Here is a 12024-nt window from a genome sequence, read left to right on the forward strand (position 1 = left end):
CCTGCAGTTTCATTGCCAAATGCGAAAACGCTCTTTTGATCTATCCATTATGGCGGACCGGACGGACCACCACCTAACGAGGCAGTTAGGGCTGGGCAAAGACTGGGAAGAACCATTCGCGCCTGGGACCTGCTGTCACCGCGCGGGTGGGATACTGAAGTCTAGCTTCCTTTAGTATGGTGGGAACGGTTAGCGCTTCTATGACGGAAGCGGATGAAAGCTTTTGCGCCTCAGTGGCTTCGATGCGATCTGCGAGAGTTCCGAGGCCCCTGTTGGGGTTTGCGAGAGCAACCTCAATTTTGCGAACCTTATCAGGGAGGCAACTGACGCTAGTAGTGACATGTTTGAGACTGTCTGCCAGCCCAAAGAGAGTTCGCGTAATCTCGCTGACATCCGCGGACAACGCTCCCGATTCACCTGTTTGTTTTACTACTGCCCTGCGTTTGGAGGACGTCGCAGCACCGTTTACCAGAGCTGGGATTGGAGTCTCGGTGGCCGTGCCTGAGGCACCTTTACCCGACACATTCAAAACGAGTTTTCTGATCTCTGCCATTTCGTTAACTAGCCTCTTGATCGTGTTCTTCAGGTCGTCGTTCTGTTTTCGCAAGCGAATGACTTCCGCATCCCTAGCTCACTCTGGGGGCGGGTGGTTACGAGGTGCCGGAGCCGAATCGGTATTGGCGCCTGGCTTGGGACGTGCCACATCTTCCCAAACGAGGGTCGTATGCTTCCCGCAACGTGTGAAGGCGGCCTGAGGTCCGGATGCTGGCTGGCTTCTGGAACCCACGCGGCCCCTGGAACCGGATCTGGACCTGAATCTGGATTGGACTCCGGATCGCGACCTCGACGTGGCCCTGGAGACGGAGCGGCTCCTGGTGTGACCCCTGGAGCGCCCACGAGAACTGGATCTACCCCTGGACCGGGAGTGGCTGCGACCGTATCGGCGTTGAGGTGATGCTTGCCGGGCTTGATTCGCGCACTTCATGGGCGGGAATTGTTCGGCTTTAAGGGCACGGGAGCGTTCCCCCCGTCCGCGCCTGACGAGATACGGCGTTTAAAATCTTCGCTTACACTCCTTGGCGGCGGTAAGGTGGTCGCCTCCACACAGCTTGCATTGGGGATCGTATCTATGCTGAGTGTCGGGGTTTGCTTCTGCGCTTCCTCTGCTAATGGCGTCGTTGGGACAAGGGCAGACGTCGTAGTGGTGCCCATGTTTGCCACAGCTGTAACACACGTCCATTTGCTTGCGAAATAAAGTGCACCTGACGATAGTGCCGCCACACGAGACAAAATTTGGCACCCGGTACCCCTCAAACAGGAGCCCCATGGTGCCGATGTTCTTGATTCTTTTGGCGCCCAGCGCAGTGGGATTTCTCAGGTTCATGAGTTTTTTGCCGATCGCCGCGGGGCCGTCGGTGACGGAGAGGCTTCGGATGACACCTTTTCACGTTGAGTGGGGTGTGGCCTCATACGCGCTTAGCTCAAAACTTTGACCGGCGACGGAGATGCCCTCGATTCCCACGTAGCATGCAGCGTTTTCCCTGTTGGGTGCGGTGACCACCATACTAAAGTTGGGACACATCGTGTCCGTGTACCGCGACGCCGAATCGAGCCCGGCAGCCAGCCATATGGCGTCGGCGACTGCGGTAGGTCCTAACTTGCTGGTACACAGGCCTCCCCTGGGTCGCATGATGATCTTTGCCTCTTCCATGGGCAGCGGAGGCATCCTGGCCCCTGGAATGATCTTACTTTAATGAACGTGCGGTCGGCGTGGAGCCGAGCGTTGGAACCGCGGTTATGCTGAACGTCGACCGCATTGGCATTGGCTGCGTTTCTCATTCTCATTGAAGAACGTCTGGCGGGAACTAGCAGCCATGCGGACTCTTTAATGAAGTCCTCGAGGGCTAAACACTCCCTTCCCGCATCACACTCCATCACAAAATTCGTAGAAGAGCCTCCGACGAGAAGAGGCGGGCTTGCGATGCCTCGCCGCGCGAAACCTAACATGTTTAGGCTCAGCACGCCGTCATGGCATAGCTGAAAGAAAAACGGCAAGAAATGTCACAGAAAACCACCCACCCATAAAATTTGGGGTATCGGCATGTTCCTCTTGACTTCACGAATCTGAAAATGTGGACAGTTCAAGGGTACACGCTAGAATAACCCCCGAAAAAGCTGGCAAAAAGCAGGAGCCGAATGAAGCACATCACATGAGGCTCAAATGTGACTTATGTTCTATTCCACTCAGCGTCAAAGAAATTCGCCAATGGCGCCACCCCTCTGGCACACATCCAGTTACCCAAGTTTGCGTCAAAGATGTTCAATGAAGAGTGACACAGCTACTGGGTGGCACGTGCCCAGTGACCCATGTTCGCATCAAAGAGGTTCACTGAAGACCAGCCCAGAATGAATGGCACATACCTAGTACTCCAAGTCGGCGTCAAAGGGCTTCATCGAACAGCGATAAATATGTAGTCCCGCACCTACATACGCATGTTGAAGAGGGGCAGATATGTACACAGTTCTACATACTCAGTGACCCAAGGTGGCCAGATGGTTAGTTTCGAACCCCTTTTTCCTCAGCACAGCAGCCTGACGCGCTGCCTATTCGACCGTAGGCTACCCCTCAGGTAGGCGAGAAAGCTGTTACATACATACATACATACATACATACATACATACATACATACATACATACATACATACATACATACATACATACATACATACATACATACATACATACATACATACATACATACATACATACATACATACATACATACATACATACATACATACATACATAGCCCCATGAAAGTGCGTGGAGTACCTCATAGAATGCTAAAGCATAAGAAAGCTAACCTGCTTGACTGAACGATAGCCAGGAAGGACTCGTGGCAATGCACAACCAGTTTCGGTTTGCCAGTCGTGCCACTTGTAGGTGCCATGTAGCAGATCTGGTTTTCTCGATACTCGGGAGGCGGTGGCATTGGGCCTCCTTCATCGTGCCCCTTCTTGAGCAGCTCATTCCATGTGATTACGGTGTTCGTTGCGCCGATCATATTATGCGCCGTTTCGTCCAGTGCTATGATGTGCTGCAATTCAATCAACAGACGAATGTTGAGAATACGTTTGTCAGGAAGCATGGGTAGATAGATTTATGCGTTGTAGCGCAGGAAATCTATTGAAAATTATAGGGATGTACCTTGCAGCTATAAGATGGGAAGGAGGGGGGAGGCAAAGGAAGCTTAACAAGTTCTGATATTACAACTTCTTAACCATGTATTAAAACAGCTTGATAAGACAATTTTGTAACCGCATCTCCTAAAGCCTTTGAACGTCCACTTTAATATGCTGGCTTACAAGCAACTTGAGTTAACATTATTTTGTGTCAGCATTATGTTTTAGCAAGACTTTGGTGAAACTGGAGAACTCTGTAACAAACAGGTTGGCTGTAAAGTATTGATGTGCTCGTGCTTCAAAACTTAGCGTGACATCTATTTTGATTGGTTTATTTATTGGTTCATGAGGCTTAATGTTCCTAAGCGGCATCAATTTTTTCCGCTCTAGGCATCCTAAAGTGCTGATTCCAATGATATACTGGCCATGTGGCCTCTGACGACGAAATTGTACGTTTGCTCAGAGCAATCGTTAGACATCTAATGAAGACTTGGTTTATTACAGCTGCATGGAAATGAAAATACACGTGCTTGGCTGTCCGGCTGTAAAAAAACTGTACCTTCGTTACCATCAGCGTCAATAGTATCTTTTAACGTAGAGGGAACCCACACTGGCGAGGAGGCGCTGCGGTATTGATTGATTTAATTATTTATTCATTGATTTATACCGCCACCTGATACCAGATCAAAGCAGGGTGGACATACATAAATATATATAGAAGCATGTAAGCACATACAAATTCATAAGTGCTTTACTGAAATAAGCTGACCTCATTCGATGAAGAAGCGACGAAAATGGCATGGTATCATCCACTCTGAAATAGGCGCGCTTGTGTCTGTGCTTGGTAGCGACCGGCGCGCCCCGCTCAAGCTCTTTTTGTGGCAACGCGCGTTCCGAGGAATGCATAATCTCCAGCGTTCAAGCACGCCGGTGCTTGAACCCTGCAAAATTAGTTCTTTTACATATAGATAAGCTGTAGCTGCCGCTTTCCGGCCACTGCAGCTTATACAACCACGATTGTTACCGAAAAACGCTTGTGGATGCGGATGCAGGGATGCGAGCGCCATCTGATGGTGCTGCAAAGAACCGAGCGGCGGACACGGTGTTTGCCTTCCGCTGTGATTGGTTGAGTTTTCGGTCGACGGAGACAAAGAAATCCCGAGATCCTAGTCACATACAGTTTGACTGTAAAAATCGTAAGGGAAGACACAGATAAAAGAACAGGAAAGGTGCTGTGTCCATCAGGCTGGAAACCCGCCTCTGTGTGACAAGTTGCCGGAACCATTGCCTTTTACGAGCCGTCTAACCTGAAGGACTTGGCAACAGCGGCTCCTTGCGCAAAAGGTGTAAACAGGTGGCAGCAAAAGCAACTTGTTTTGCGGTTGCAGCAACCTCGTTCCAGCACTATGGCTATCTTCGCAAGCTAAAAAGTGGTTAATTCCGTAGTCAAAAGACTGTTTTATACTTAGGACGGCTTAACCCTTTGCGTTATTGCATAAACTAGGAACTGCTAATGATCTCAACAGAGACTGCAGTTCGTTGTACGCCGGCAAGCACTTGTGTGTCAAGCAGAGAGGCTGCAGAGGACTGCCTACCACTGCGTATTGGACGTCCCTAATCGAACTTATTACCCAGGCTGCATGAATTGGAAATCGGAGAAAAAAATACTGATCTCTTTCAAAGGAATTGGTCATAACGCAAACCTGAAGTATTCTTAGAAGCACATTTACAGATGCAACTTCATGAATTTCCACTGTTCTTATTACTGCGGAAGTCTTAGACGACTAATGGGTCGAAACATCCGACTACCGTGCGGCATTATGGCACCAGGTTTCAAGTGACCAGTGAGCATGCCCAAAACATTTCGGCACCATCATGAGACTGCACAGATATGTAATGCCGAATGCCACAGGCTCCCGTGCTTACGCTCAAGACCAAGATAGTACGAGGTAGCCGCTAGTACTATCTAGAAAAAATTCAAGTGACATCTTAAACACTAAATTGCATAAGTGATTAGCGGTGATACGCTTGAACGTGAATTAAGTGTTGTAAGTGTTAAATGTGAATCTAAGGTAAATTACGTGAATGATTAGGTAACTTAAGTGAAGTAATGCAGTAATGACGTTAAAAGGTATTAGAGGTGATACGTTTAAATATGTATTAAATGGCGCTAAATGTGAATCTAAGGCAAGTTATGTGAATGAGATGGCTAATTAGGTGAAGTAAAGTGAAATAATGTAGAGCAAATGTAAGTTGATGCGAATCTAAGGCGAAAAAAGTGAATCAAATGCCAATTATGTGTCTTCCCATGTCTACCGTGACCCCTCACATGGTCTCTACGTGTACATTCAGTTAGGAGCGGCATAAAAAATTCAGAGCTTGTCCACTGCGTGAAGGTTGATGATCACCGGAGCTGTATATATAATCATAAATATGTTGATAATAGATATGTTGATTGAAAATAAAAGACACATAGCACAATCACTTTCGTTTTTTCACGTTTTTTTGTTTTAATAAATTGCATAGTGAATGTTTTTCTTTATTTTTAACCTTCTGTTGTTAGCTTTCTCGGAAATATTATTTCGTCTCCAAGGTGACCATCGCTTTATGATCACTATGATATACGGCCAGTGGCTCTGTGGTGCCACTGGAAAGGTTCTTGGCCAATGTGAGCTCTACAGACAAATGATCATGCATCGCGGGCACACAGATGTTTGTGTAACATGGAATGCCGAACCCTTCCAAGAGAAACGCTACAAACCACTATCCGTTTGGCCGAGACACATCTATGTTGAAATCACACACAATTACGATGGATGTGGAGTCGGTAGGAGTTATCCAGCTAAAGGTGCATATGGTTTGCGGCACGGTCTTCGTCCGCATTATGGGCCTCCCACCGTTTCCCCGCACATTCCCGCTTCTGTTCACGATAATGTTTTCGTAGGCGCGCGGTTCTTCCGAAGACTTCGCCGCACGCGGCCTGTCTATTGCACGAATGGGAAGGAGCTTGGCAAGATCAGGTTACGTGGTTTGCCTGTAGAGCCCATGACGTCAAACCACAATCTATACTAAACGGTGTCTATTCCGCTTTTACTTTTTTATTACGATATTTTTTATCACAACACGTTTGGGTACTCCTCGCGATTAGACGCAGCTGGGGCATACCCGGTTATACGCTTTTGTTTTATGCTTTAGCTCCTTTAACTCTGGGGTGGCCGCCGTCTTTTTTACCTACGCACACAAACAACCAGAACCTAGCGTACACCAGCTCCGCAGTAAAAACCCGTTTGATGAAGTGGTGCCTCGTATAAAACGTGGCACAGAACATGTGCTCCAGTTTGCCTCGTCCTATTTAACATTTCCTTGCGGGCGGAATGGAAAAGTGACCGTGTCCCGTGCATTAGGGGCACGATAATGATGAAATGGTGGTCAGGACCTAGTCGTAGTTCCTCACTACGGCATGCCTCATTATCCAATCGCAGTTTTCGCGCGTAAAACCCCAGAATCAGTTTTATGTTTTTACCGAATACTGCGGGTCGCACTTCTTGCGCATATGAAATACGCCTGTGGCGTATTTCAGTGTATCATCGCTCTTTCAAGATGTATATTTCCTGTCCACAGGTCACCTCATTAGCTATTGCCGTAATTTTATTACATACTGGATTTACCGTTTCTTTAGGCCCCTTTACAGCCAAGTTACACCTACTTCTCGTAATTCATCGCTCCACTGCAAACGGATAATCACTGGTCTGATGCTCTTTGGCTGTATTTGGTTTTTGTGCCATAAAACAGCACATTCACCACCATCGTTACAGAATACTGCGATAAGATCCTATCTTGCATGAATTTCATTGTACGACTCGTTCGCTTTGAGCAACAATAGCACGAGGTTCCCTAATAATTTTTTTAAAGCCAACTATCTTATCTGCAAATCCACCTCTAAATTTAAAAGCTTTCAGAGAACATTTGTAAAAGAAAGCACTGAGTTATATTTCAAATAAATAAAACTGGATTATCAGAGTCTTGTCGACGCCTAACTATCAGCCCGATTAACATTTATTTTCGAACTCCAGGAAATTAGGGCAATGATGATTGCGTGGAGTAAGCACATGGGACAGACTTTTCGCTGGAGTTCGACAGAGCACACTTTCATGCTAAAGGATTCCTTTCAATTAGAAGCTCCAGGCACTCCATAACGACAATACCCTATCAAACTGAATTGAACAAGTAGCATAGGAATAATAATTCAATAGGCATTTCAGGCTAGCATTTGAGAGGTTTAATTTCACTTTCTTGCCATATTAGCACGATTTTGCTTACAGCATGGTTTTATGTTGCTTAAAAAAAAGGACGTACAAAAGCAAGAATGTTCGTTGTCAAAATTCGTAGCGGCATAGTTGTTCCTATGACTGTTAATAAATCGTGTTCTTCGCAAATATTACATATTTGTCCGGCGAGGAAACGCACACAGGGTTTATAAATAACAATCAATCAGTCAAACGCACTTCATGTTTCCCTTTAGCGCCTCTTTTTTAAATTTTGTCATTGTTTTGAAAAGTTCGACCAACCACCACCCCTCTTCCTAACGTGTGTTGTGGTGATGACACAATTGATTTTACCGCTCTGCTTCGATATGGAGCTTTACCTTCTGTACAAAAATTATAGGATGGAAGATCCAAGCAACAATTATAAGCAGAGATAGAAAAGATAGTTTAACGTGACCAGAATGTTTGGCGCATACCTTTATAGAAGGGAGTCTTCGCTGCAGTTCGAGAGCCTCTTGGACCCGGTCTGGCTCACAGCAGACAGAAACCAGCGACAGGGTTTGCATTGCGTCAGCCAGGACATCTGCATCGGTGAATAATTCACTGTCGATGAGAACATTCGTTGTGGGCGTAGGCTGTTGGCGAACTCCAGAATACCGGCAAAATATGCGCATGCATTTAGGAACTTGGCAGCGGGGCAGCGCACGGAGCAGGGTGTGATTTTCGTCAACTTGCATTTTACAGGCGAAAACGCTCGACTACTGACCAAGTGCCTGCGGTACAGCTGCATCAAGATACAGCGGCGTCGTCCTCATGCGCCGGTGAATTGACTGGTTTTGTGGACACGTGACACGCTTTGCCTGGCTTAAAAGGACGCCACGATCATCGCTGGAACCACTTGGCAGCGGGGCAGCGCACGGAGCAGGGTGTGATTTTCGTCAACTTGCATTTTACAGGTCTGAACTCTCATTACTTCTGCTAATTTTGTACGTACTGCCTCTGCTGCCTCTGCTGCCTTACAGTCAAATTTTTGCTGCGCGTCTGTCAAATTTTTGTACGCCTGTGTTTGAATCGTAACCTGTCCCAATGGGAACCGAGATAGCAGACCTAAAACGCGAATTCCGGAAGGAATTAAGGGAACTAAAGCAATCCTTGGAATTCATAAACAAACAGTATGAAGACATGAAACAGAAATGTGCTAGCGTCAAGGAGGAGAATGCGGCTTTAAAGGTGTCCAATGATCTTTTGGCTCAGGAGGTGGACAAATTGAAGGCTCAGGTCCGTGATAATTCTCTCAGGATAACAGCTCAGGATCAGTATTCAAGAAACAAGAACATCGAAGTGAAGGGAATTCCAGTTGCAAATAACGAGAACCTCGTGAACGTGCTTGGAAAAGTAGGTGAAGCGCTGGGCGAGCCTATAAATGAGCAGGACATTGAGGTTTGCCATCGTGTTCCTGTGCGGAACAGTGGAATGGATGGAACAGATGGGTCGAATCAGAACATTGTTGTGGTCTTTAACCGGCGGTCGAAAAGGGACGCAGTTGTTGAAAAAGCACGAAAGACGAGGTTCACTACAACTGAGCTAGGATTTGCCACTGAGCAACCCGTGTTTGTTAATGAGCACCTGGCCCCTCAACTAAAGAAGCTACTTGGAATGACTGTGGCGAAGAAAAAGGAAATGAAATGGTGCTATGCGTGGGTGAGGGGAGGCAAAATTTTTGCTCGTAAGACGGAAAGCTCCCGTATGCTACGTGTAGCATGTGAAGCCGACTTGGAAAAGATGATGTAGTTCTTTCCTACTTATTGGCGCGTTCATTCTCGTACTTTTTGTTCGGATGGTTATGCCACGTGACGTTGTCCGCCCATGTGGCGGTGCCTATATCTCATTCTTGCATTGCAATACGCAATCAGCTAGGCACAAACATGACGAACTAATGATGTTTCTTGCTGAGTTTGGTTTCAAATTTGACGTCATCATGTTCACAGAAACGTGGTACGAATCTGAAGGGGAAGTACTTTACCTGCCTGGTTTTAGAACTTTTTTTCTAAATCGATCACATCGCCGTGGTGGGGGTGTTTTGCAACTTGTATCCGAGCACATGCCATGCAGCTTACTCACCGAATTCTCGATAGAAACACCAGATTATGAAGCCTTATCCTTACAGTATCAGAAATCTGTATTTGTTGTGCTGTACCGCCCACCGAATGGTAAACTGGACGCATTTCTTTCTTTTCTAGAGAGCGTGCTCAGTTTTGTGTCATTAAATAGGCTGCACATTACAATTGGGGGTGACTGTAACATTAACCTTTTGCAAGATACATATCAGTCACGAGAATTGCAGGTAATTTTGGATTCATTTGGTTGCAAAAACGTTATAAATGAGCCAACACGCATCAGCCACTCTTCTGAAAGTCTTCTGGATTTATTCGTAACTAACAGCATTGAAGACACGATACAATCGGGTGTTGTCTCAGCAGCCGTGAGTGACCACTTACCTATTTATATGTTTTGTAAACACGGTGAAATTATGAAAAAAAGTGTGAATCATTCTGAGTCATTCATTGTTCAAGAGATAAATCCGAGAACATTAAACAACTTTAGGGAAAAAATCCAAAAAATAATTTGGAACCCTGTCTTTGAATGTGTAGACGCTAACAAAGCCTACAACATTCTCATTTCTATCCTTACTGAAGCCTACAGAACCTGCTTTAGATTCAAAATGGTAAAGAAATCCAAGAAGATACGTAAGCCCTGGCTCACAGATGAATGTCTCAGTATGATAAGAAAAAAATATGCGTTGTATTCCGTATTTCTGCAAACAAAAAATCGTGCAGACTTTCTTGCTTATAAAAAACACAGAAACCTGGTGACAAAGTTTTTACGGAATGCTAAAAACAGCTATTTTGAAAACCTCTTGGGGAAACCGGGCGCTCGTGGTAATGAAATCTGGCGCGAAATGAACAAACTATTACAAAGGGGAAGCCGCCAAAATGAAGGACTTGAAATAATAATTGATAATGAAGCATTTAAAGGGCAAAATTTGGCGAACAAGTTTAATGAATATTTCACAAATCTGGTTGATAGCGTCCATGATGACACTGCCACGAGCTTCCTGGACATGCAGATTACTAACAGTGCATTTTTTGAGCCGGTATCTCCGGAGGAAATATTCTTAGTATTTTCATCACTAAAAAACAGTAAAGCGCGTGACATAGATGGACTTCAAATAGGACCTATTAAGTTTGTACTCGATCTCCTGGTACCGGTTTTCACCCATCTGTTTAATACTTGTTTGTCTACAGGTGTTTTTCCAGACAAAATGAAGCTCGCAAAGGTTTCGGTGTTGTATAAGTCTGGAGACAGAAACGATTTATCCAACTACAGACCAGTGGCAATATTACCTGTTATTTCGAAAGGTCTGGAAAAAGTTATTTGTAATAGAGTGACAACATTTTGTAATAGGTTTTCGATTATAACGTCTCAGCAATACGGTTTTCGAAAGCAGGTGTCAACCGAACTGGCTCTATTGTCGCAAAAAGAGTACATACTTAATGGATTTGAGGAAAGGAAGTTAACCCTTGGCATATTCATCGATTTTTCGAAGGCGTTCGACAGGATTAATCATACCACTTTATTATGCAGATTGGCACATTATGGGTTTCGTGGAATACCTTTAGAATTACTAAAATCATATCTCGAACAAAGAAAACAGTGCATCGCTATTTCAGGCGAATATTCATCTTTGCTTCCTGTGAAGGCTGGGGTTCCGCAGGGCAGTATACTGGGACCGATCTTATTCAATCTTTATGTTAATGATTTAATAAGCATTAGTGATCAAGCTTATTTTGTTATCTATGCAGATGATACCAGCATTTTCTTTCAGTCCAAGGATATTAAGGAACTCACAAGTTTAGCAAATACTACCCTTGATAGATTGTTTCAACGGAGCACAGTGAATTCCTTAAAAATAAACGCAGCGAAAACCAAATGTATTTTATTTGCGCCGGTGCAAAAGCAAATAAATCGTTGCTTGGATATCTATTTTGACAATTCTAAAATCGAGCTTGCAAAACAGGTTAAAACACTAGGAGTCATTTTTCACGAAAATTTAACTTGGGACGCTCATGTTGACCTTGTAGCTAAAAATTTGGCGAGGGCATGTGGAATGATTTGCAAATTGCGACAGGTGATTCCACCGAAACTCAAGCTTCTTCTATATAATGCCTTATTCCTCCCGCATATAAACTACTGTAACCTTGTTTGGGGGACAACATCTCAAACAAACATTCACAAATTACTTGTCATACAGAAAAAAGTTATTCGCCATATAGCAAATGCCCCATAGGATTCCCATACGCGGGATTTGTTTCAGTCACTTAATGTCCTTCCTGTCAAGCATGCATACATATTTAACCTGTTCTTAAAATACCAGAGCAGCTTAAGACGCACAAATGAGCATTTTCTTCGAATGAGCTGCCTCAAAAAATCATTGCAGCTGCCGTACAGCGTAAGGCAAAGAGAAATATGGGATTTGCCATTTTCCCGAACCAATAATGGTTTTAACAGGTTACAA

General features: G+C 45.0%; 1 protein-coding gene across 1 annotated transcript in view; it reads right to left on the reverse strand.

The window, feature by feature from the left end:
- Positions 1–12024, reverse strand: part of LOC135911462 (uncharacterized) — a 67569-nt gene that overhangs the window by 26353 nt on the left and 29192 nt on the right. Inside the window, exons 4-5 of the mRNA XM_065443768.1 lie at positions 7925–8031; positions 2866–3098 (exon numbers count right to left, since the gene is read on the reverse strand). Coding sequence (XP_065299840.1) covers positions 2866–3098; positions 7925–8031 — 340 coding nt within the window. The remainder of the gene's footprint in view (positions 1–2865; positions 3099–7924; positions 8032–12024) is intronic.

This window comes from Dermacentor albipictus, chromosome 4, assembly GCF_038994185.2.
Source record: "Dermacentor albipictus isolate Rhodes 1998 colony chromosome 4, USDA_Dalb.pri_finalv2, whole genome shotgun sequence".
Classification (NCBI taxonomy): domain Eukaryota; kingdom Metazoa; phylum Arthropoda; class Arachnida; order Ixodida; family Ixodidae; genus Dermacentor; species Dermacentor albipictus.